Consider the following 27,654-nt stretch of genomic DNA (forward strand, 5'->3'; position numbering starts at 1 on the left):
AAACTGTCCCCTAGTACTGTGCAAAATATAAAGACAGCAGATGTAAATTTGAAAAAAACTAACAAGTACCAATCACCACTTTACAAATTAACAAATAGAAATAAAACAAATATAGAAAGTAAAATAATACCATTTTATTGGACTAATACATTTAGCTTTCAGAGGCCAAAACCTCCGTCCTCAGGTCAGTACAGTATAGTGCTGTTACAGAATCCTATCCTGACCTGAGGAAGGGGGTTTTGTTCTCCGAAAGTTAGTCAAAATGTATTAAAATTAGTCCAATAAAAAGATTACCTTGTTTACATGTTCTATTATAAACATTTAACACATCTACAATACTTTATCCTAAAGCAAAAAAAATAAAAATATATATTTATTTACAGTTTGTTGTCTCTGGTTTCTGCTTTCCTCATCTTCTTTTCACCGTCTTCCTTCCATCCAGCATCTGTCTTCACTCTCTCTCTCTCTCTGCCATCCAGTGTCTGCTCTCTCTGCCGTCCTTTCCATCCACTGCCTGCCCTTTCTCTCTGCCCCTTCAATCCACCATTTGCCCTCCCTCTCCCATCCATCCAGGGTCTGCCCTCCCTCTCGCTCCCCCTTCCATCTAGGATCTGTCCCCTCTCTCTCTCTGCCTTTTTCAGCCCCCAGTTCCAGCCCCCTTCTCCCCTCTGAACACCCCCACCCCAGTCCCCTTCTCCCCTCCCCTTCTCCTGTCTGAGACCCCCACCACAGTCCCCTTCTCCCCTCCCCTTTCTGAGACCCCCACCCCAGTCCCCTTCTCTCCTCTGAACACCCCCACCCCAGTCCCCTTCTCCCCTCCCCTTCCCTTCTCCCCTCTGAGATCCCTACCCCAGTCCCCTTCTCCCCTCTGAGATCCCCACCCCAGTCCCCTTCTCCCCTCCCCTGTCTGAGATCCCCACCCCAGTCCCCTTCTCCCCTCCCCTTTTCCCCTCTGAACACCCCCACCCCAGTCCCCTTCTCCCCTCTGAGATCCCCACCCCAGTCCCCTTCTCCCCTCCCCCTCCCCTGTCTGAGATCTCCACCCCAGTCCCTTTCTCCCCTCTGAACACCCCCACCCCAGTCCTCTTCTCCCCACCCCAGTCCCCTTCTCCCCTCCCCTTTTCCCCTCTGAACACCCCCACCCCAGTCCCCTTCTCCCCTCTGAGATCCCCACCCCAGTCCCCTTCTCCCCTCCCCTTCCCCCATCTGAGACCCCCACCCCAGTCCCCTTCTCCCCACCCCAGTCCCCTTCTCCCCTCCCCTTTTCCCCTCTGAACACCCCCACCCCAGTCCCCTTCTCCCCTCCCCTGTCTGAGACCCTCACCCCAGTCCCCTTCTCCCCTCTGAACACCCCACCCGAGTCCCTTTCGCCCCTCTCCTTCCCCACCTCAGTCCCGTTAAAACCGGCGAAGCAGCGTCGCAGGCAGCGCCTCGTGCCCTGCTTGTAAAAAAAAATCAAATCTCCTTCCTTCTCCTCGTCTTGACGTCTTGACATCGACTCGGGCCTTCCAGATTGGAAAGAGACCAGTTTCAAGTACGGAGTGTAAGAAAAGTTTCAGTTGCAGGAAATTATTGTCAAATCAAATCAAATCTCCTTCCTTCTCCTCGTCTTGACGTCTTGACATCGACTCGGGCCTTCCAGATTGGAAAGAGACCAGTTTCAAGTACGGAGTGTAAGAAAAGTTTCAGTTGCAGGAAATTATTGTCAAAGCAGCATAGAATCCATTCAAGAATGAAACCATTTAGATATACTGGATGTAGGAAACGCAACGCCAGTAACTGGAGAGTAATACCAGTGCTGGATGGACTTCTACGGTCTGTACCCTGATCGTGGCTGAATAGATATGGATGGACTGGAGTGTAAATTTTAAGGGGCTTTGACGTTTGTTTCAGAACTTTTAGTACAGGAACAATTCTGGGCAGACTTTTACGGTCTGTGCCCTGAGAAAGGCAGGGACAAATCAAACTCGGGTATACATATCAGGCGACCCTCTGGGGGAGGAATGCTGGCTTCGGCCTAACCCCTGGTAAGCCTTTCCTCAGCTGAGAGGTGCCCACCTCTACCACCGGCTGCCTTTCAGGTGCTGTGGAGGACTTGCAGCTCATCTGCATATCCTTACAGCCTTCTCCGGGGTGACACCCAGGTCCACCCCGATCCACTCAGGGCCTCCACTCTAGGTGCGGGGCATTTTTCTCTTTGTATCTAATCTTTTTCCAGTTGCTAAAGTACCTTAATCGTTTATGGCCCCTATTCACATTCTCTTCCTAGCTCTGTCCCTTCCTAATCTTTTCCCTCACCCCCTACTTCTCTCCGCCACAGGAACTCACTTCCCATCCATTGACTTCATCACCTCACCTTCTTTCCTACCCTCTTCCTCCCTCTTGGCTTTTAATCTCCGTCTCTTTCTTCCCTCCATTTTGCCTTCCCCATTCCACCTAAATACCTCTCGCCTTCGACGCCTTCGTGGCCACACCTCTCCTACTCTCCTCCGCTCTCTTTTACTCCTTCTCTTACTCTCAGCTGGTGACATCAATCCCAATCCTGGCCTTCCTCATCAACTATTATCCAAACTCTACAGATCTCACCGTGACCTCTCTAACCTCATCTCTATTCCTCTACTCCCCTCCACTTCTCTGCCCTTCTCTTGCGCCCTATGGAATGCCCGCTCTATCTGTAACAAACTCCCCTATATCCAGGACCACTTTATCTCGCGTCACCTCCATCTGCTCGCCATAACAGAAACCTGGCTCTGCCCTGATGACTCTGCTTCAGTCGCAGCCCTGTGCCATGGCGGTCATCTATTTTCACATACTCCTCGCCCTGCTGGCCGTGGGGGCGGTGTTGGACTACTTCTCTCTCCCTCCTCCAGATTTCAACCCCTTCTTCCACCTCAATCTCACTGTTTTTCCTCCTTTGAAGTCCACTCTATCCGCCTTTTCTCTCCTCTGCCTCTTCGAATAGCGGTCATTTATCGTCCCCCTGATAAGTCCCTTTCATCCTTTCTCAGTGACTTTGACGCCTGGCTTGCCTTCTTCCATGATCCTTCCTCCCACTCTCTCATCCTTGGTGACTTTAATATTCCTGCTAATGATCCTTCCAACTCTTATATTTCCAAGTTACTCGCTTTAACGTCGTCCTTTAATCTCCAACTATGCTCCACCTCCCCCACTCATCAAGATGGTCACTGTCTTGATCTCATCTTCTCCTCCAACTGTTCACCTTCTAGTTTCCTTGCCTCTGATCATCTACACTTCTTCCCTTGGTTCATTAATCTCATCCCATGGCTTTTCCTACCATCTTTATGCTGATGACTCCCAAATCTACCTTTCTACCCCTGATATCTCACCTTGCATCCAAACCAAAGTTTCAGCGTGCTTGTCTGACATTGCTGCCCGGATGTCTCAACGCCACCTGAAATTAAATATGACCAAAACCGAGCTTCTCATTTTCCCCCCCAAACCCACCTCCCCGCTCCCCCCGTTTTCTATTTCCAGGGCCGGTCTTAGGGCGAGGCGAGCGAGGCGGCCGCATAGGGCCCCGCGCTCAAGGGGGCCCCGCGCGGCGCGCCTGGGGTCGCCCTGCCCGCCGCTCCCCCCCACCCCCGACGATCGATCGCTGTTCTGAAAAAATTTGAGAAGCGCCGAGTAGCAGGCAGCGCCTCGCGTCTGCCTTGCTAGTAAAAATCTCCTGCACATCATTGGGCCGGCCTTCCCGCATTAAGTCCCGCCCTCCTCTGAGGTAATAGGCTCTTCCCGCATTAAGTCCCGCCCTCCTCTGAGGTAATAGGCTCTTCCCGCATTAAGTCCCGCCCTCCTCTGAGGTAATAGGCTATTACCTCAGAGGAGGGTGGGACTTAATGCGGGAAGAGCCTATTACCTCAGAGGAGGGCGGGACTTAATGCGGGAAGGCCGGCCCGACGACGTGCAGGAGATTTTTACTAGCAGGGCAGACGCGAGGTGCTGCCTGCTACTCAGCGATTCTCAATTTTTTTTTTTAAAGTTAGTGGGTGCAGCAGGAGTTGGTAGGTGGGTCGGGGGGGGAAGAACTCAGATGGAAGAAGGGTGTGGGATGGGGGTTCTCAGTTGGGGGGAGGGGGTAAGGCCAGGGGGACTCAGATGGGAGAAGGGTGTGGGATGGGGGTTCTCAGTTTGGGGGGAGGGGGTAAGGGGAACTCAGATGGGAGAAGGGTGTGGGATGGGGGTTCTCAGTTGGGGGAAGGGGGTAAGGGGGACTCAGATGGGAGAAGGTTGCAGGGTGGGGGTTCTCAGATGGGGGAGGGGGTAAGGGGGACTCAGATGGGAGAAGGGTGTGGGATGGGGGTTCTCAGATGGGAGAAGGGGGCTGGAACTGGGGTTTGAGAAGGGGCCATATGGGAAATGGGGGCCATGCATGGGGCTGGTGGGAAAATAGGGCATGCGTGGGTCAGGTGAGAGAATGGTTCTGGGGCTGAAAAGGGGGGCTCTAATACAAGGCATGTGGATGAAGGGGGCTGGAACTGGGGGCTGAAAAGGAGGGTAGGTGGGATAAGGGGGCTAGTACTGGGACTGGAGGCTGAAAAGGGGCAGGGGCTGAAACTGGGTACTGGGGGCGGAAAAGGAGATAGAAGTGGCTGGGGCTGAAGCTTGGGGCTGGTGAGAGAAAAGGGCTGGGGACTGGGGTTGAAACTGGGGGCTGAAAAGGGGACAGGGAGGAGTGGCTGGGGGCTGAAGCTCGGGACTGGTGGGAGAAAAGGGCTGGGGCTGAAACGGGGGACTGGTGGGATAGTGGGGCTGGAACTGGGGGCTGAAAAAAAGGGGCAGAGAGAGGGGCAGATCCTGGATGGAAGGGGGAGCGAGAGGGAGGGCAGACCCGGATGGATGGGAGAGGGGGGGCAAATGGTGGATTGAAGGGGCAGAGAGAAAGGGCAGACAGTGAATGGAAGGGGCAGAGAAAGAGGGCAGATGTGCACGAAAGGGGCAGGGAGAGAGGGCAGACATTGGATGGAGGGGACAGCAGAGAGGGCAGACACTGGATGGTAGAGAGAGAGCGAAGACAGATGCTGGATGGAAGGAAGACAGTGAAAAGAAGATGAGGAAAGCAGAAACCAGAGACGACAAACTGTAAATAAAATATATATTTTTATTTTTTTGCTTTAGGATATAGTATTGTAGCTGTGTTAATAAATGTTTATAATAGAACATGTAAATAAGGTAATCTTTTTATTGGACTAATTTTAATACATTTTCACAAACATTCGGAGAACAAAGCCCCCTTCCTCAGGTCAGGATAGGATACTGTAACAGCTCTATACTGTATTGACCTGAGGACGGAGGTTTTGGCCTCTGTAAGCTAAATGTATTAGTCCAATAAAATGGTATTATTTTATTTTCTATATTTGTTTTATTTCTATTTGTTAATTTGTAAAGTGGTGACTGGTATTTGTTAGTTTTTTTTCAAATTTACATCTGTTGTCTTTATATTTTGCACAGTACTAGGGGACATTTTCTGTTTCTGTGGTGTTGTATTGTATGCAGAGTCTGGCATCTTGGGGGTTCAGTTTAATTTTTGTCTAAATAGAAAGTTTAAATATTACTACTTAATTCTATAGTGGATTAGGGTGTATCTGTGTTTGTGAAAAAGACATGGTTTTCAGTTGGCATTGACTGTGTAGGATCGACAAGCCCTGGAGCTGGGGGCCTTGGAGCTCGGAGGGAGGGGTGGCCGGCTCTGAAGCTAGGGTGGGGGTGGAGCTAGGGTGGGGCGGAGTTAGGGTGGGGTGGGGCGGGGCTAGGGTGGGGCCCCGTCAAATTGGTCTGCATAGGGCCCCGCACTTGCTAAGACCGGCCCTGTCTATTTCTGTTGATGGCTCTCTCATTCTCCCTGTCTCCTCAGCTCGAAACCTTGGGGTCATCTTTGACTCTTCTCTCTCCTTCTCTGCTCATATCCAGCAGACCGCCAAGACCTGTCATTTCTTTCTTTACAACATCCGTAAAATCCGCCCCTTTCTTTCCGAGCACTCTACCAAAACCCTCATCCACACCCTTGTCACCTCTCGTTTAGACTACTGCAATCTGCTTCTTGCTGGCCTCCCACTTAGTCACCTCTCCCCTCTCCAGTTGGTTCAAAACTCTGCTGCCCGTCTCATCTTCCGCCAGGGTCGCTTTACTCATACTACCCCTCTCCTCAAGACCCTTCACTGGCTCCCTATCCGTTTTCGCATCCTGTTCAAACTTCTTCTACTAACCTATAAATGTATTCACTCTGCTGCTCCCCAGTATCTCTCCACACTCGTCCTTCCCTACACCCCTTCCCGTGCACTCCGCTCCATGGATAAATCCTTCTTATCTTTTCCCTTCTCCACTACTGCCAACTCCAGACTTCGCGCCTTCTGTCTCGCTGCACCCTACACCTGGAATAAACTTCCTGAGCCCCTACGTCTTGCCCCATCCTTGGCCACCTTTAAATCTAGACTGAAAGCCCACCTCTTTAACATTGCTTTTGACTCGTAACCACTTGTAACCACTCGCCTCCACCTACCCTCCTCTCTTCCTTCCCGTTCACATTAATTGATTTGATTTGCTTACTTTATTTATTTTTTGTCTATTAGATTGTAAGCTCTTTGAGCAGGGACTGACTTTCTTCTATGTTTGTGCAGCGCTGCGTATGCCTTGTAGCGCTATAGAAATGCTAAATAGTAGTAGTAGTAGTAGTAGTACATATAAAGTATCACATACCATGTAAAATGAGTTTATCTTGTTGGGCAGACTGGATGGACCGTTCAGATCTTTATCTGTCGTCATTTACTATGTTACTATGTTTTTTTTATTCATAAATCGCAGCTAAGAAAGCACCAGAGAATCCACACAGGAGTAAAACCATTCACATGTGCTGAGTGTGGTAAAAGCTTCCGTCAGAAGATACTTCTCACTATTCACAAAATGAAGCATACAGGATTAAAACTGTTAGCATGTACTGATGTTAGACTTGCTGCAAATACGGTCTCTTTGTGTTCTGAGTATATATACTTAATATATTTAATTTATTGCAATTATCACCTTTGGTGATTGGTGGAGAAATTAATATCCTAAAACTTATAAATACAGCGCTTGCTCTTAAATTATAAACAGTAGCGAGTTGCTCTCGAGCTATTTTCCCCAAAATAACTCATTTCTTCCAACATATTAATTGCTGGAGAAGTGGGTAGAATTTCTTGTAACATATTAATTCGTGGCGAATGTGGGCAGCAAGTCTAACAGTCTAACATATTAATTGGTGCAGAACGGGGGCAGGTATTCTGTGCAAATAGAATGAGATAGCACTGTTCTTAAATTACATAAGTACATAAGTACATAAGTAGTGCCATACTGGGAAAGACCAAAGGTCCATCTAGCCCAGCATCCTGTCACCGACAGTGGCCAATCCAGGTCAAGGGCACCTGGCACGCTCCCCAAACGTAAAAACATTCCAGACAAGTTATACCTAAAAATGAGGAATTTTTCCAGTCCATTTAATAGCGGTCTATGGACTTGTCCTTTAGGAATCTATCTAACCCCTTTTTAAACTCCGTCAAGCTAACCGCCCGTACCACGTTCTCCGGCAATGAATTCCAGAGTCTAATTACACGTTGGGTGAAGAAAAATTTTCTCCGATTCGTTTTAAATTTACCACACTGTAGCTTCAACTCATGCCCTCTAGTCCTAGTATTTTTGGATAGCGTGAACAGTCGCTTCACATCCACCCGATCCATTCCACTCATTATTTTATACACTTCTATCATATCTCCCCTCAGCCGTCTCTTCTCCAAGCTGAAAAGCCCTAGCCTTCTCAGCCTCTCTTCATAGGAAAGTCGTCCCATCCCCACTATCATTTTCGTCGCCCTTCGCTGTACCTTTTCCAATTCTACTATATCTTTTTTGAGATACGGAGACCAGTACTGAACACAATACTCCAGGTGCGGTCGCACCATGGAGCGATACAACGGCATTATAACATCCGCACACCTGGACTCCATACCCTTCTTAATAACACCCAACATTCTATTCGCTTTCCTAGCCGCAGCAGCACACTGAGCAGAAGGTTTCAGCGTATTTTGCTGCTTTATAGAGAACTGAGTATCAGGTTTCATTAATTAAATTTCCGATTGATAAATTGATAAGGTTTTCAGGGCACTACTTGAGATGTTGCGCGTAATGGACATTTGGTCCCTGCCAGCGTGCCAATACTTAAGTACTTACGCAATTATGTACCTTATGTACTGTATAACAAAAATTTTAGGCATGCTCTGGCATAAAATAAAAACTAATTTTGCAGATAATTCTGAGGAAGACATATACACAGAGAAACACACTATTCTAGGTGTACATAACCCCACTGTGCTTAAGCGATGCATAGAATCCTCGGGCCCCAATCCATGGACCCCTAGCGTAGTGGAGGACATTAGTAGCATCTCTGATATGGAGAGCAAATTCGAAAAATATTGCAATTTATATTCAATTAAGGAAGGGAGCAAGAGAATTTCTGCATGCTCTTGGTTAATGTGGGCCATGTGTGAGAAAGCCTTAAAAGAGCATGCAGAATTGAACGATAAATTACTAGCTAAAGAGAAAGAATGCAAGCAGGTAGGCACAGAAAAGGATTTCTTGCTCACAATGAATAGGTGCTTAAATTATCAATTGGACTCTTCTAGGCAGCAGATAGAACATCAGCAAGCTCAGGAAAATCAAATGAAAAACCAAATTTTAGCTTTAGAAATGCAAGCAAATCAGGTCCCAGGCCTAAAACAACTAACCAGAGAGCTAATACTGCAGACGTCCCCTATAGGTGAGAATAACACTGAAAAAATACAGGATTCTCATGTGCAGACATCAGCTATCTCAGGCCTTCCATGTGCCCCTCCAAATACAGCCACAGCCATGCCTGTTTCAGCCGTGTTAAAAGTATCTGAGGCTAGACAGCTACCGGGTGGACTCATCCAGATGATCAGTTTTCAGCCCCTCTCACAGACAGATATAGAAGTGATAGCCAGACAAATAGGCAAGATAGACCCTGACAAGTTCCCCCAAGCTTGCGTGGCATTATGGAAATTAGAACAGGAAGGGAGGATTGATACAGAGGAATTAATTAAATTGATCCGTCTCTGTATCAAACCTGAATTTGCAGAACAGATGGAGGGAGCTATTCAATTGGCAAGACAAAGGGGTTTCTCTTTGCTAAATTTGGCAATCGCTGCAAGTGTGTCCTTTGGCATGAGAACGTTCAAGATCTTAAATACATATGTCCAGCAGGGCAAAAATGAGGGTATTGAAGATTATGTAAGGAGGGCAATTATTTTACTAATTATGACAGGGGAAGTGGAAGGAAGAGATTCCAGAAGGCAGATCCCAGGAGATCTACTAGATGTAAAAGTAGATGATGAGAGGTTGAGAGAAATTTGTCAGGGCATGCATCCTACTATTGCAAGAGCTCTCTGTTCTTGGGCCCCAGGTGAGCCTGCCTCTGCTAGGAATTTGTGCCTGAAAGCCAGAAATGTACAAAGGTATCAGCCTTATGCAGTACATCCAGTGGCGGCAGCTGTACCCACTTTATACCCTGATCTAGCTCCATACCAAGAGCAGGCCCCCCAGGCCCCCTCACGGCATCCAGCTCCCCAACCCAAGAATGCACCACCTGGGCTGCATTCTGACCGAAGCTCCCATAAAGGTAAACCTTTAAGAAAAAAATCCGCTCCTATATATGTAGATAATGAAACTCGCAGGCAAGCGGTTAGCATTTTAAAAACTCATGGTGAGAACATGGCATACTGGGACCAACAACCCCTTGATGTTCTTACCGCGCGGGTGCTGCAGGTTCTCTCAGCAAACAGGGAAGAGCCCCCCTCTGAAAAGGAAGAAGCCATAGCCGCCTGTCTGTCACTAACACACATGGTAGCCCCATCGGCCCCTCCATTAGAAGCCTAGGATAAGGGGTCCGGCCTGAATCGGAGGGATGCGCAGTGGACCCCACTCTGCAAACTGCAGTGGGACCCAGGGGGCAGACCTCTGATGTGGGTTGGACAAGGACACAGGAAAGTTTTGGCATTAGTGGACACTGGTGCCGCCGTAACACTCACTAGCTTTATACCTGCAGGATCACATCCCATAGGGCCAATAAATCTGTCCACCTTTGCAGGAGACACGAAAAGGGGGTACCAATATGGAGATGTACAGTTTAAAATAGGAGATGATACATTTCATACCACAGTAGTGCAGTGCCCTGACACATCCACTGAAGTGATAATAGGCTCTGATTTTCTACACAAAAACAACATGGTAGTGGATCTATGTAATCAGATACTATGGAAATGCCCTCACTATGAGTGGCAGAAACAAATTGATCCGTATTATAAACCAAAGTGGCAGAAAATAGCAGGGATAATGCCAGAAGCAGAGCAGAGCAGGTGGAAAGAACTTTTCCCAGACCTCTGGACCACTAGTGCCACTGATTGTGGGAAAATAAAATCCTCTGTGAAAGTTAAGGGAGAATCTGTACCACCACAGAAACAGTATCCCTATCCTAGGGAAGCAATCCCTGCACTTCAGGGTGTTATATCAGATCTCATGAAACAGGGAGTAATTAGAGAAACCCAATCTCCTTTCAACTCAGCTCTTTGGCCTGTAAAGAAGGCTGATGGCATAAACTGGCGCCTCACAGTGGACTACCGAAAGATTAACAAAGGTACACAAACTATAGCCCCTATTGTTGCCTCTGCACTAGATATCTTAAGCTCCATCACCCCAGAGAGTAAGTGGTTTTCTGTAATAGACTTGGCAAACTGCTTCTTTGCTATTCAGCTTCATCCAGAAAGCCAAGACAGATTCGCATTTACATTTCAGGACAAGCAATACACATTCACCCGCCTTCCTCAAGGGTTTCATAATTCCCCTACCCTGTGCCACCTCCATGTTACACAGATGCTAGAAAAATTGGGGGTCCAGGATAGAAAATATGTTCATTCATATGTAGATGACATTTTGATTGTGGGTTCTGACAGAGAGGAAGTTCAGGGTCGCACAGAAAGAGTCCTTGCTTTAATTCAGGAAACAGGTTTCAAGGTGAATCTGGGTAAAGCTCAATTGGTCCAACAGTCAGTTCAGTATCTAGGGACCATAGTGGGAAATGATGGGAGGCAAGCTGATACCCGTAAGGTACGTGCCTTGCTGGAAGCACCAGCTCCCCACGATGTCCATTCCTTGCGAGTCCTGTTAGGGGGGTTCAACTTCCTCCGCTCCTATATTTATCAGTACTCTGATATTGCAAGCCCCCTGTATAGGCTCCTGAAAAAGAAAAGTCACTGGGAATGGACTGAAGAGCATGAGAGAGCACTGTCTAGATTGAAAACTGCTGCAGCACAGGCTCCAGCACTAATATATCCAGACCTGCTAAAAGCTTCACCATCAAGTTAGCCACAACTGAGACTGCTTTAGCTGCGGTCCTTCTCCAGCGTAATCAACAGGGAAAACTTTGCCCTGTGGCATATGAATCACGTAAACTGACTGATGTGGAGAGCAGGTACACTGAATGTGAAAGAGAATGTCTAGCTGCTGTTTGGGCAGTTCAGACATTCCAGCATCTCTGTGGAGAGGCCCAAATCTCTATTTGCTCAGGTCACACTCCCCTCAAGTATATAATTTCAGGTGCCCTTACTGGCTCACACATTTCAAACACAAGACTAGCACAATGGACCCTAGTTTTAATGAACAAAAGGGTTCAATTTGAAATCCAGAAAAGTCCAAGCCTTTTAGCCCATGCACTGATTGAAACTGGGTCCAATCACTCTTGCCCTTATCAAGAGAATCTGCAATCTCCCCTGCAATGTCCCTCAGCGCCCCCTGTAGAGGAGGCTAAGACTTTAGTACCACCTAGAAGCATTTGGTTTACGGATGGGTCCTCCTTTTGGGACAAAGGTATACGATATACTCAGTACGCAGCCCTCAGCATAGACCAGGAAGTCCTAAAAGGTAAATCTGATAGTCATTCCTCAGCTCAGAACGCAGAAGTATTAGCTGTCCAGGCTGTATTGACTCACACATGTCCACATATAGACACTAATGTATCTCACGAGTGCCTCATAACGCACCCTTTAATGATATACAGCGATAGTGATTATGTAGTACAAGCCTGTTTAGGGTGGCTGAGTCAGTGGTCTCGTAATGATTTCTGCACTGCTGATGGCAAGCCCTTGCAGCAAGGACAATTGTGGAAATGGATTGGGAATTGGTTACAGTGTCATCCAGGTAAATTAATGATACGTCATGTTAAATCACACCAGGACCCGCACCATTCCCTTGAAGCTTCTTTTAACCATCAGGTAGACATGTTGGCTTCTCAGATTTCTGCTGTCACTAGATCTGGTAAAGATACTTCTGAGCATATACCAGATCAAATATTTAGACAAGAGCTGATTTGTTTAGCCCACTCATATTTGCATGAGGGAGTAGAAGGAACTCTCAGTCGCTTTAAAGCCATGGCATCATGGCCAGGAATGAGAAAGGAAGTGGAGGATTGGGTAGGCGGCTGCCTACAATGTGCACAAGTTAAAGCAGGACAGACTAAACCAACACCACTTTTACATCAGAGAAGGGTAGGACCCTGGCACCGGTTACAAATTGATTTCATAGACAATTTACCAGTGACCAGAGAGGGATACAAATACCTTCTAGTTATTGTTGATGCTTTTAGTGGCTGGGTGGAAGCATTTCCTTGTAAAAATCATACTGCACAGACTGCTGCTAATAAACTGTTCTCTGAGGTAATTTGCAGGTTTGGCACTCCTCAAATCATCGACTCAGATCGTGGACCAGCATTTGTGGGTGAGATTTTCACAGTCCTGTTACAAGCCCTAAATATAAAACACAAGCTTCATGTTCCATATCACCCACAGAGTTCTGGGCAGGTAGAGAGAATGAACAGGACCATAAAAGAGGCCCTCAGAAAGGTTGTAAATTCAACAGGCAAAGATTGGGCTCAGAAATTGCCTTTGATACTAGCATCCATACGCAGTACATCCCGCCTGAATTCACATGTAACCCCTTATCAGATACTGTTCGGACACACTATGCCACTCCTAATTTCTAGTGACTATATCAATCAGGACCCAAATGATGATGAGACAGACCCTACTTTTGTACAATATATCAAACAACTAGTAGAGGATAAAACCACTCTGCAAGCCAGAGTCACTCAAGCCCTGGAGAAAGCAGCTCAATCTAAAAGTCTACATTCCGCTATCAGCCCCCTCTTTGAAGTAGGTTCTCAGGTAATGTACCGTAAGCTCTTCAAGGGAAAACGGGACCATGCCCTCTCTGCAGGTTGGAATGGCCCTTATACAGTATCCAACCGTATATCCCCAGTGGTATATCAGATCAGCTTTCCACAGGGAAAGACAAAATGGGTACACATATCTCAGCTAAAGAAGTACACCTGATTGTTTTTCCAAATAACACTAGGTGTCCCGAGCACTCATGTGGGCTTCTGCGGTGACAGGAATATAGAAAAAGTTTTTGCAATGGCCCTTTGTAACACTGATAAGAATTAAAGATGTAGCTTCTATTGTTCTTTTAATTTTAAATGTAGCTTTTATTGTTCTCTTGATTTAAAATGTAGCTTCTATTGTTCTTTTAATTAAAAATATAGCTTCTATTGTTCTTTTGAACATTTAAGATTTAGTAATGTCTCTTTGCAATAAGTCAGATTTAAAATGTCTCTCTGTGATAGCTTCTGTTGTAATTTGTTTTTGATATAATATTGTTTAAGGATTTAGAAATGTCTTTTTTCTGATGAGTGACTCCCACTGGAGTTGAAACTAAAATACTGGGTAAGAAGTTTTAAAAATGCCTCCTTATAATAGGTAACTCCCGCTGGAGCTGAAACTTAATATTGTGCTTTAATGTGAATTAACAAGATATGCTTATTTTTATAGAAAAGAAACTAAAGCTTAAGAAAGTAAAGCCTGTCTGCACTGCACGCTGCTGCTTGCATACAATGATATAAGGTTATGGGAAGGAACTGTGAACAAGAGAGGGATCCCCCCCCACCAGAACCGGAGAGCCATGTGACCTGCTAAATTAATGTATAATGTGTTTTTCTGTCTTTTTCAGAGTTCGAGTGTAAATCTAAGATTAAATCTAAGATTTAATGGTGCTAGTAACTAATATATATATATGGCTATCTCAGATATATTTCTAAATGAATAGATCCGATCCCGTTCTACTTATATTTTAAAAATAAACGGATCTATGCTGTTCTACTTGAGATAAAAACCATATATAATTTTGCTAATTGTTGCTTATTTCTAAATGAATGAGACTGCGGTGGTAATCCAGATGGATGCCGCAGGTGCTGCTTTTTGGTGCTTTATTAATTTTAAATAGATCTGATTCTGTTCTACTTACGAGATTAATATTTTTATGGTGCTAGGATATTTAAAAAATAAACAGATCTATGTTGTTCTACTTATGAGATAGTAAATGAAACTGCTGTGGTAATCCAAGATGGATGCCACAGATGATGCTTTTGTGTTCTAAATGAATGAAAATGCTTTGGCAAATCCAAGATGGATGCCGCGTACGTTGCTTTCGTGCTCTTATGTTCTATTTGCAGGTTAAGCTCAATCCTGGATCTGGAATGGACGATCGGAGACCTAAAGGCCTAATACAGTTCTTTGTTTGTTTGTCATGTGGTCTCCATGTTACATGTTTGTTTTATGTTATGGGGTACCATGAAAATAGACACAGACATTCATAGACCCTCCCTACTAACAGTCCCTCCATTAGTTCACATTGTCCAAGAAAGAAAGAAAAAAAAAAAAAAAAAAAAAGAGAGACCATTTTCACTGGCAGGCAAGCTATAGAAAAGAATCATTCAAGCTATGGCTCACGTATATTAAGTTCTACCAATTGCTATCTAAGGTTATATATTCACATGTATATATTTGAAAATATGAGCGAAGGTTTCTCTTTACATGATCTATTAGGTACAATCAGTACAGGGAATGTTTCTGACCTTTTTAGTTTATTCTACATTACAGCCAGAACGCACACAATGTCTCTCCCTGGAATGAAATATTGGCTGTGTGCAAAGCAAAATTAACATATCTTTTCTAAATTCTTTACAACATTAAACACATGAGTATTGTCTATTAAAGAGCAACATTAAACACTGCTAAAGCAGATAAATATGGTAACCTTTTACCACACTCATTACCCATAAAAGGTTTCTCTCTGAAAAATAAAAGGTTTCTCTCTGAAAGGTAGTTCATGGCACTATACCATGACTCTGTTTTTTTTTAATTTGGTCAATGATTAAGTAAATATTATTGCATAGGAATGATAGGAATAATTGTTTTGTGTGTAATAGTAGCCTAGGAAATTATTATAATTGCATACATATGTCTTTCTTGTTTCTAATGAAACAGTAGTATAATAGCTCCACATTTACACTCTTGCTTATCACTGCTGTGAATACCTCAGTTAGCCTCTGAAATAGAGAATATAGGGAAACATTCACAGTGTTAGGAAACATTCATAGAATATTTTTCCTTGGAATGTCAAACGCTGAAAATATGACTGAATAGATTGTTCCACCCCATTGCGGTGGTAAATTGGTCAATTGCGCACTCTCATGCTATTGATTTGGCTAGCATACTGGGTAAGATATCCTGTGGCATAAACTTGGGAGCAGCCTATGCCCCTGAGCAGGTGACACAAAAAGAGGTGGTCTCTGGAAATAGAGCAAAATGACGCTTGTGTGGCTGAAGTCATATAAAGTGTACTTGCAATCCTATTTTAAACCAGAGCAAAGCCATACTCTGCCACCTGACTGAATGGAAGTCTAATGAAACTGACCACAGAAAACTTAACCCTAGCTACCTAAATGTAAATCATGAGCAAACAAAGTAATAATGATGAGTCTTTTTGCTTATAACAGTCATATCCCAGCTAAGGACATATTCCAAGATTCATAGTGATGTGACATAGTAGATGACGGCAGGAAAAATACCTGCACGGTCCAGTCTGTTCAATGTCCATTATTAAAAGATTCACCTCTCCCAATACACATGCCCATGTAAACAGTTCAGTACCTTTGCTATTGTTCTTTTGAAATTATGCTACTGTACTAAGTTAGAGTTGTTTTTTTTTAATTTTAGCTTTTATAGTTCATTTTATGGCTCCTCATTCCAATATATTAAAAATTTATTTTCACTCGGAGCCAAGAGAGGGAATGTAACGGTATCAGTTTATTACTGAAATATGTAGCATGATATAAGTTTAATTCTCAGAGTTATTGGTTTTGCTGGATCAGATCCAAATCATATAAAATATACAGCTGCAAAGACTTTACTTCCCCCCTCTCCACTGGAAAACTACTAGCCTGGGTGGTTACCTAAGCCCATCAACACCTATCCAAAGAATCAATCACAGAGGCTACAGCAACAAAAGACAGTGAAACTCCACCTATTACTCAGACTCAGAAGCCCATCTATCAGACAAAAGAAGCTCAATCATCTATCAGACAAATGGACGCCAGGACATCTGCAGAAAGAAGGACTTATAATGTGGTCATGTGAACAGACTACATTAACCATAATGCCTTGCAAAATATCCAAGACATGCACACACCATGCTTCTCTGCTAACATTATAAAAGGCCTGGAAACAGCCCAGCTTGCCCTCTTGGAACCTCCTCCTCTTGGGACCTGCTGCTCTCTTGGGATCTGCTGATGCCTCCTGTCCTCAACATGTGCTCATCAGTCCTGCTGGACCACAGCATGCTTGTAACAAGGACTTGTAAGTTGATCTAGACCTGCTACTTTGTTCTATTTTAAGCACAGATTACCTGTAAAGATTCCTCTTTTAAAACCTACCTCTCGTGTGCAATTGTATATTAAATCAATCTTTTTGAAACTAAAAATACGGTCTCTTTGTGTTCTGAGTATATATACTTAATATATTTAATTTATTGCAATTATCACCTTTGGTGATTGGTGGAGAAATTAATATCCTAAAACTTATAAATACAGCGCTTGCTCTTAAATTATAAACAGTAGCGAGTTGCTCTCGAGCTATTTTCCCCAAAATAACTCATTTCTTCCAACATATTAATTGCTGGAGAAGTGGGTAGAATTTCTTGTAACACTGAGGTGGTAAAAGCTTCTGTTGTAAGTACTGGAACGGCAATGAACATGGTAATGCTGATGGACTCTCCAGAAAGGAAGAGCCAGAACCAGTAAAAATGAAACCAGCGTGCACCCAAAACCGGCCTGAGCCCTCAACACCACCAATTGATCTAGCGGTAAAGACCCATGCACTACACACACAGTGACCAGTCGGCGCGCAACAAGTGCTGATTACCACTGGAACCGACCCACATAGGAGGAAATAAATAAATAATTCATCCATGCATTATGGGCGCTCGCCAAATCTGAAATTATCAACAGGAGGGCATGTGGCCTGGCGGTAGTCTCATTTGGACACACACTGCACACTTGTAGAGCCTACTGTGGTTTAGTAAAAGGGCCCCAAAGTTTTTATGTTCTTCCTGAACAAAAATTATGATTGTGAAAAGGCGAACACTCCAGTGATATCTATGCTGTTTTGCCTTTCAGATACTTAACAGATTGGCGCCACAAAATATGCTATCACTTATAATAATGGTTGATAAAAACTATGGGGCTGATATTCAGACTGCAGGGGGTAGCTGGGCTGCCTCCCTCGGTCAGCGCTGAGCTCGGATATTCAATGCCAGGCCTGGTGACCGGCATTGAATATCGAGTTTAATTTTGGCTGGTTTAAACATAACCAGCCAAGCCAATATTCAATGCTGGCTGGTTATGTTTAAACCAGCCAAAGATATCCCCTGCTATTTTGGCAGCCAAATATGGCCACCAAACTTGCAATAAAAATCAGCAGATAGTCTGTTATATCGGGCAATATAACTGGCTATATTTAGCGGAAGACAGCTGGCTATCTCTTGCTGAATATCGCCAGATAGCCGGCTAAGTACCATTTAACCGGCCAGGTGCCATTCCTGGCTAGTTAAATGGTTTTCAATATTGGGAGGTATGTGAGTAGTTCACGGCATTTTCTAAAATTTCAATATCTATCGCCCCAGGGGGTTGTATATAAAAAAGAGATGGGATTGTCATTCCTCTATCAACTAACTAAGTGGTGGAATGAACTGCCAACTTTTATACATTATCAGATCAATTTTGATCCATTTCAAAAATCTTTGAAAACGTGGTTACATCATAGATTTATCTAATGATTCTAAGCTTTATCATTGATGTTAGTTCTGAATTTTCATACTGTATATTCAAAGGTATTCTCAAATCTTTTTGCATTGTAAGTCGCTCTAATCTAGTTTCTGGTACGATCGGCACATAAGCGGTGATTGTAATGTAATATATGTAAAATAAGAACATACAAACATTAAAATAGCCATACTGGGTCAGACCAATGGTCCATCCTGCCCAGTATCCTGCCTCCAACAGTGGCCAATCGAGGTCACAAGTACCGGGCAGAAACCCAAATAATAGCAATATTTCTTGCTACCAATCCCAGAGCAAGCAGTGGCTTCCCCCATGTCTATCACAATAGCAGACTATGGACTTTTCCTCCAGGAACTTGTCCAAACCTTTTTTTAATCCCAGATACCCTAACTGCTGTTACCACATCCTCTGGCAATGAGTTCCAGAGTTTAACTATTCTTTGAGTGGAAAAATATTTCCTCTTATTTGTTTTAAAAATATTTCCATGTAATTCAGTGAGTGTCCCCTAGTCTTTGTACTTTGTGAAAGAGTGAAAAATCAATTCACTTTTACCCGTTCAACACCACTTAGGAATTTATAGACCTCAATCATATCCCCCCTCAGCCATCTCTTTTCCAATCTGAAGAGCTCTAATCTCTTTAGCCTTTTCTCATATGAGAGGCATTCCATCCCTTTTATCATTGTGGTCACACTCCTTTCAATCTTTTCTAATTTTGCTATATATATATATTTTTTTGAGATACAGTGAGCAGACTTGCACACAATACTTAAGGTGAGGTCGCACCATGGAGCAATACAGAGGAATTATAATATTCTTGTTCTTATTTGCCATCCCTTTCCTAATAATTCCTAGCATCCTGTTTGCTTTTTTGGCTACTGCCGCACACTGGACAGAAGATTTCAGTGTATTGTCTACAATGACACCTAGATCTTTTTCTTGAGTGCTGACTCCTAAGGTGGACCCTAGCATCAGGTAACTATGATTTGGATTATTCTTCCCAATGTGCATCACTTTCCATTTGTCCACAGTAAATGTCATGTGGAGGAGTGGCCTAGTGGTTAGGGTGGTGGACTCTGGTCCTGAGCATCTGAGTTTGATTCCCACTTCAGGCACAGCTCCACTTCAGTCACTTAACCCTCCATTGCCCCAGGTACAAATAAGTACCTGTATATGTAAGCCGCATATAGCCTGCCATGAGTGGGAAAGCACAGGGTATAAATATAACTAAAATAAATTTGGATTGCCAGTTTCCTAAGGTCTTTCTGCAATTTTTCACAGTCTACATGTGTTTTGACAACTTTGAATAATTTTGTGTCATCGTCAAATTTAATCAGCTCACTTGTCGTTCTGATTGGATTGGCAAATGTCGGAAGCAAAATACTGGGCTGGATGGACCATTGGTCTGACCTAGTATGGCTATTGTAGGCTGGTGTAAGTCCTTGAGCCTAACTGTTGGCAGTTAGGTGTGTAATTCCTGACCCGCCCATGCCCCTCCTTTGTCCATGCTCCCTAGAAGTTCTGTGTGATAGAATTTGCATGCACAGCTTCTAGAATAGCAACTAAAGGCAGCTGTGGGTGCAATTGTTAATTTGTGCTAATAAGCCTCAGTTAATACCAATAAAAGCCAATAATTTGCTGTTAACTCCAATAAACAGCCAATTATTAAACTATGCATGCAACTGACTTATTCTATAAATTATTTGCACAAATTTGCATGCTAAGCCCTAATTTGGGCACACAAATTTATAGAGTTAGGGGGATGGAGCTGGCACCTGTGATATTTGGCACCCTCCGCCTGTCACAGAAATACTTCTGAATATCAACTTCTTTGTATCCTTGACTGGATGCAACATGTTCTCATTCACTGTCATTGTACTGTGCATCTCACATGAGCTATCTCTTTCTTATTGACCTTTGCTTGCTAATATGGAAAGGAACAGCATGTGCTTCTTAGCTGGAAAACCAGAATGAAGCACTGAGCTTAGTTTGCAGTGAGCTGATAAGTAACAATGAGCACTTTTAAAAAATAGATGATGTATAAAATGGGAGGGCAGATGGCAGCTCTATTCTGCACTTCGGTGTTTCTGTGTCTCTTATTGCTTCTTCAATGTGGCCATGGTAAGGCGAAAGGGGAGTTCTCGGGCGGTTAACCCCCCCTCCCCCCTCGGCTGTGGCCCTGATAACTAGCACAATTGATACATTTGTGATAAAATGAAAGGGGAGTCCTTGGGCTGTTAAACCCCCTTCCTCAGCCATGGCACCTTTGTTTCCCAGAGTGCGGGTACTTCATTAGCTCTGGAGGGAGGCTGGTGTGAGGAAGTTCCAAAATGAAGAGACTCGGGGGGGGGGGGGGGCACTCTGGTTGGAGAGGTTACGCTCTCACCCGAGGCAGTGCATGCATATCTCTCTCATGAATATTCATTGTGGATATTCTGAAAATCAGACTGACTGGGGAGCCCCCAGGACAGGTTTTAGAACCACTGGACTAGGTTTTAACATAGAAACAGAGAATAAGATGGCAGGTAAAGACCATAAGGCCTATCCACATCTCCTACAATCTCTTCCTCTCCCTCAGAGATCCTCAGTGCTTCTCCCTGCTTTCTTAAATTCTTATACTGTCCTTGTCTCCACCATATTCACCGGGAGGCTGTTCCATGCATCCACCACCCTTTCTTAAAGAAACTTTTCCTTAGATTACCACTGAATCTACCCTCTGCCACATTAATATGTGCGGCGAATGTTGTTACTGCAGGCTAAATCTAGGATTTTAAACGTAACACAGAATTTTATATGAATATGGATGGGGAAGGGGTAGAGAGGGCAGCACTGAAGTTAACATGTTCTATCATAACACATATTAATGACTACTACTACTACTACTACTATTTAGCATTTCTATAGCGCTGCAAGGTGTATGCAGCGCTGCACAAACATAGAAGAAAGACAGTCCCTTCTCAAAGAGCTTACAATCTAATAGGCAAAAAAAAAAGTAAGCAAATCAAATCAATTAATGTGTACAGGAAGGAGGAGAGGAGGGTAGGTGGAGGCGAGTGGTTACGAGTCAAAAGCAATGTTAAAGAGGTGGGCTTTCAGTCTAGATATAAAGGTGGCCAAGGATGGGGCAAGACATAGGGGCTCAGGAAGTTTATTCCAGGCGTAGGGTGCAGCGAGACAGAAGGCGCGAAGTCTGGAGTTGGCAGTAGTGGAGAAGGGAACAGATAAGAAGGATTTATCCATGGAGCGGAGTGCACGGGAAGGGGTGTAGGGAAGGACGAGTGTGGAGAGATACTGGGGAGCAGCAGAGTGAGTACATTTATAGGTTAGTAGAAGAAGTTTGAACAGGATGCGAAAACGGATAGGGAGCCAGTGAAGTGACTTGAGGAGAGGGGTAGTACGAGTAAAGCGACCCTGGCGGAAGACGAGACGGGTAGCAGAGTTTTGAACCGATTGGAGAGGAGAGAGGTGACTAAGTGGGAGGCTACCAAGAAGCAGATTGCAGTAGTCTAAACGAGAGGTGACAAGGGTGTGGATGAGGGTTTTGGTAGAGTGCTCAGAAAGAAAGGGGCGGATTTTACGGATGTTGTATAGAAAGAAATGACAGGTCTTGGCGGTCTGCTGGATATGAGCAGAGAAGGACAGAGAAAAGTCAAAGATAACCCCAAGTTTTCGAGCCGAGGAGACAGGGAGAATGAGAGAGCCATCAACAGAAATAGAATAGAATAGAAATGACAAAGCAGGCAGTTACCACGGAAAAGTTAACAACACTTTCCATAAGTATTTTCCATAAGTATTTTCACTTTGAAATTGCACCTGCTTTTGCTGTGGATAGTTGTTCTCGTGAACAGAGCATGCATTTTTGAAAATGCAAAATGGCATGTGTTGTCTCAGTCCCTGCCTTAACCCTGTCCTCAGGAACATGCAAGTATAAGTAAGTGCGTTTATTGTATAATGTGCATACTTTTTCCAGTTCACAGGTTTAGCAGTTTTCAAATAGTCCATTTCTAGGGTAAAATGCTATTTTACCTGAGGGAATGACTTTGAAAATTGCTCTTCCTTTGTGGAGAAGGTAGGAGCCTCAACCTGTCCATTTGAGGTTGTGACCATGCACACACTCTGTAAGATGTTACTAGCTTGCTTTCTGCTCTTTGTTACACTGTTGGATTTCACAAATTCTGATTTCTGCCCTGTCTCTATTGTTTTTTCTCAGGTACGGTGTCCTGGCTGGGACACAGTTCATCTGCATTCTATTAAGATGATGGTCATACTATCCTTGGTGAAGTTTAGATAGATGCCTGTGATGTTATCCTGTTTTTCTTTTCTCTCAACCACTTTGGGGGGTAATCTTATAAAGCATTTTCCATATATAAACTATGTTTTACATGTGGAAAATGGGTATTACAAAATTGTATAACTATATATGTATTTATAAGAGTTGCACATTGTACATAAGTACATAAGTAGTGCCATACTGGGAAAGACCAAAGGTCCATCTAGCCCAGCATCCTGTCACCGACAGTGGCCAATCCAGGTCAAGGGCACCTGGCACGCTCCCCAAACGTTCTATTGTGTTCTATTCACCACGTAGAAGCCAAATGGGCTAGATTTTCTATGACATGTTACCTTGATATCGTGCACTAACATGTATTAATGTGCATCATTTATGCAGTGGGACCTAGTTCCTAATTGCATTCATTAACAGAGTTAGGATGCACTAATATGGTAGAGTATATGGGTAACACTGGGGTAGAATTTGGTGAATCAAGCCCTCCCTGTTCTTGCTGCTCCCACATGTAAACACTAGGTCAATATGAGGAGAATTCCTGTGAAAAGCTGTGATGGCTTGTAATAATTAGAATGGGCAATAAAAATGGTCCTTGGCCTTTATTTGACCCAATTGTATATAACAGCGGTGTTGTATTAACAGGTAAGTAAACCTCAGATGTATACTTTTTCTGAATGGAAACTTATGTGAACACAGCATCTAGGCTTTACACGTAGTTTAAGAAATAATGTTGGCAGAGCTGTTATCATTGAACAAACAGGTCACGGGCAAGATAAAGATCCCAGTTTAATATCCATTTATAAAGGTATGTGTGAGGGAATACAATTGTACTGCTCTCTGTAGGCTCAGGAGCTGATGCAGAAAATTTGCATTAAAAACATGTGCTGATGGCTTAACGCAGGCTGAATGCAAAAGTTTTGCTCCTCAATGCAGCAAACTAATGATATTGAAATTATCACCGTATTAAAAAGTGTCCCCTCTCAGAAAAAATAGCACACACCATAGCAGTTTTGTGTTTCCCAAGTCCAGTCCTGGAATACCCCTTGCCAGTCAGGTTTTCAGGATATCCAAAATGAATATGTATAAAAGAGATTTGCATATAATGGAGGCAGTGTATGCAAATCAGGTTCATAAATATTCATCGTGGATATCCTGAAAACCTGACTGGCAAGGGGTACTCCAGGACTGGACTTAGGAATCACTGGTCTAGTGGACCCCCCCTGATTTCCCGATCTTCTACCCCTGAAAGGACCCCCATGCCATGATCCCTCAACCCCAACCCCAGAAGGGACTCCATGCCTCCTGTTCCTCTCCTGAAACCCCCAAAATAAATCCATGGTAGTTTAGTATACCCCAACCTCTCTGTGATCCTCCCAGAGTCCCTGCAGACCTTGAATAAGAGACAGGAGTGATGCTTCCTTGCTCCTGGCTCCAGGGCACCATCTTCCAAAATGGCGGTGTCTGACACCATGCGGTGCATCCTGGGACACACTGTGTGGAGTCAGTTTGCCAAACAGAGGAACTGTAGTCACAGTGTTAAAGAAGCTGAACACCTCATGTGTAGGGCATGCAGAAATGGATAATTCTAAATTAATTTTTCACAGTCATATTATTTTAGGTAACAAGAAAAATAATTGGCATCAAACCTGAAACATTCACATTATTTTTCCAATGCTGTGTAAAAACACCTGGGACTGTACCGAGTAAAATAATTTACTGTAGATAAAGCCCTTGGAGACTAGGCTTGGAGCACTGCTAATTTATGAACAGTGTGGGAGTTACACGTCCCAGCTGAATGTGTGCAGAAGGGATAGGTTAGGGCATTTTTTTGGCAGAGTATATACAGTGTTTCTCTTTCCAGGATTCCTGGTTTCATTGTGATGTTGTATATTTTTAATGAGGATTATTCTGCATAAACGCACCAGCTGTGCTCTTTGTTCATATTTTTACAATGAAAAAGAGTTTTGTTTTTAATGGAAAAGGTAACATGCAATCAAAAGATGGAATGATGTGTATCTTAATGAGCTAAACTTAAATACAAATAAATTAATAAATTGTGTTCAATTCTGGTCACCGCATCTCAAAAAAGATACAATGGAATTAGAAAAGGTGCAGAGAAGGGCAACGAAAATGATAAAGGGGATGGGATGACTTCCCTATGAGGAAAGGCTGAAGCGGCTAGGGCTCTTCAGCTTGGAGAAAAGACAGCTGAGGGGAGATATGATAGAGGTCTATAAAATAATTAGTGGAGTGGAATGGGTACACGTGAATCATCTGTTTACTCTTTCCAAAAATACTAGAACTAGGGGGCATGCAATGAAGCTACAAAGTTGTAAATTTGGAGAAACATGAATTGGAGAAACCTTTTCTTCACTCAATGTGTAATTAAACTCTGCAATTCGTTGCCAGAGAATGTAGTAAAGGTGGTTAGCTTAGCGGGGTTTAAAAAAGTATTGGACGGCTTCCTAAAGGAAAAGTCCATAGACTATTATTAAAATGGACTTGGGGAAAATTCACTGCTTTTAGGATAAGCAGCACAAAATGTATTGCACTGTTTTGGGTTCTTGCCAGGTATTTGTGACCTGGATTGGCCACTGTTGGAAAGAGTATGTTTGGCTTGATGGACTTTTGGTCTGTCCCAGTATGGCAATACTTACGTACTTAATTTCAGTGGTTTCATTCTGTGGGTAATCTTTCATTCTTGTATGCAACCATTTTTTAAATTTTAATTCTTTTTCTGCTCAGCAGCTTTGAGAATACAAAACTCATCAAAAGAAAGATGGTGTGTCATTAAGGGGTTCTTTGACCAAACGGCATTAAAAGGTGGCCCGTGGTGGTGTCTCTGCACGAGATTGTCACGCGCTGAGGCCCACTTTTTACCACCATAGGTAAAAGGTACTTTTCGTTAAAGGGTCAGCAAATGGCTGTGCGCTAACGATACACATTGCTGCATGGCTATTGCTGGGGGAGCCCCTACTGCCTCTTATTTTGGAGGCGGTGAGGGCTCCAATGCTAGCCCTGTGGTAATTGGGCAGCACACAACGCTGCCTGATTACTGCCAGGCACACCTCCAGCACTTGAAAAGAAAAAATCTCCTAGTGCCGGAAACAGGGTGTGCTGGGAGCCGGAACTACCGCCAGGCTCCTGAACGAGCCCAATGGTAGTGCTGATTTCCCGCCAACAAACCCAATAGTAGCCCTTCCGTCGGATAGTAAAAGGGCCCCTAAAGCAGCAGTGCTAGATTTTTCAGTGTTATCAACTTGCCTACTCCCTAAGGCTCTGTTACTTTTCTCTTGGTCTTATTTCTAGGTCTCCTTTCTTTAATGTAATATATTTTGATTTCTTAACAAGCAGTGGACACTTTCTATTATGACCATGGCAGTTCAAAAAACTTCTTTGCCAGAATCCACTCTCTGGCTTTTTGCATTCATATGTGACTTGCAGCACTGTGACGCTTGCATGGCAGTCTTGGGAACTGCTGGCAGAGCAGTCTCCCAGCTTTTTCATTAGTAAAAGTGGTACTGCTTAACCAGGGAGTTTTCAAAACCTTTAATCACTGAGTGGTCCTTTTACAAAGTGGCGGCGGGCTTACCATGCGCCAATCTAGAGCTACCACTGGCCCAATTCGGGCGCTGATGGTAGTTATACCCCCAGTGCGTGGCATTTCTGGGGCTAGTGAAAATATTTGAAAAATATTTCTGCAGGCGCCAGTCTGGCAGCACCACATACTACCTGTGAATATTTTTCAACTACTTCCAAGACATTAACCACAGAGGGCTGACCTCTGTGAGTAAGGTTGAGGAAGTGCTGGGTTAGCACGGGAGCGTTTACCATCGCCTCAATGCGTGGCGGTTAGTGCTCCCCCCTCATAGCCACGTGGTAAGTGAAATCTTACTTCATGACCATTTCTTTTTTTCATCCTTTTTACCCACTGTGGTATAAAGGGCCTCAGCTTGGTAAAAGGACCCTTGAAGAAATACAAATCAAGAGATGAAGAGTTTTTTTTAATGATTTATTTTTAACTGCCAACTGAATTACATTTTTAAAAAGACGTTTTGCTTGTGCTTCTCCTAAATGAAACAAGTATCTCAGCCACTTCTGCTCAATCTGGGACACAGAGACAATCTGGGCTTTTAATGCATGTGACAATTTCCAACTGCAGGACAGCGAATCCCAGAAGCAATTGAGAAATGCAAGTTGGAAATTAAGTGTTAAAGTGAAGAAAGTTAACCGAGACAGTATTTCATGACTTCCCCTGTTCGTAAGGATGCCGGGCATTTTTTCTTGTGGTTAGAGATCTCTTTTATGAATGCTGTATGCTTATCATCAAGAAATGCACTTAGTTTCACCTTATCTATTTTTTAAAATTTGTATTTATTAGCCTTTATTTCCGTGTATGCTTATGAATAACTCATTAAAGCTAAAATCTTTCCCTGGTACATACATCCCAGTGCAAAAGCCTGCTTGTCAGCTGTATTGCTGATTGGAGGTCAGATGACATTCTCACAGTTCTATTACTGTCTCAAAATGAATTTTTCGTAGTGTCATTTACAGCTTTTCTCTTCTAAAACTGCAGACAGTAGTAATCACCTTTCCTTTTAGCCTTCTATAGTCATTTGTGTTAATTAACTTAAAATAACTCTCATATCCAGCATTAAGATTAAAATGTGAAATACTGCAACAACAATTTCATAACTGCCATTTCTCTTGGTGTCTTACCTTTTCTCTGTGTGTTGTTTGAATGTACTTGGCTGGTGGTGAAGAAAAGCAGCGCAAGAGAGAGGAATTTCAAACTTCCCATGTTTAGAGAACTGAGGCCTTTGCTGCTTTGCTCTCCTGAAAAATCCGCCCCCCCCCCCCCAGAAAATTACACATCAATCAATACATTGTAAGAGACGAGATCACATTAATAATTAACCTTCAAAACTCAGGTCCTGCTGCTCGGCACAGAAAAGTTTGTATTTAAATGGCCTGTTACCTTATTGAGTTGCTCTTTGATTCCCTTCACAAAGCGCTCAGGCTCTATTCTGAAGGAATTAAAATGCGGCGAGTGTTTTAAAATTCCACCAAAGGTCATACATGGGGATC

General features: G+C 43.7%; 1 protein-coding gene across 2 annotated transcripts in view; it reads right to left on the minus strand.

The window, feature by feature from the left end:
- The window catches only part of LIPC (lipase C, hepatic type), a 165,778-nt gene extending 138,376 nt beyond the window's left edge, over positions 1–27,402 (minus strand). For both annotated transcript variants that reach the window (XM_030188843.1, XM_030188837.1), the window contains exon 1: positions 27,286–27,402. In XM_030188843.1, the coding sequence (XP_030044703.1) occupies positions 27,286–27,367 (82 nt within the window). In that variant the 5' untranslated portion in view covers positions 27,368–27,402. The remainder of the gene's footprint in view (positions 1–27,285) is intronic.
- Between the last annotated feature and the right edge of the window lie 252 nt (positions 27,403–27,654).

The sequence above is a fragment of the Microcaecilia unicolor genome, chromosome 1 (assembly GCF_901765095.1).
Source record: "Microcaecilia unicolor chromosome 1, aMicUni1.1, whole genome shotgun sequence".
NCBI lineage: Eukaryota > Metazoa > Chordata > Amphibia > Gymnophiona > Siphonopidae > Microcaecilia > Microcaecilia unicolor.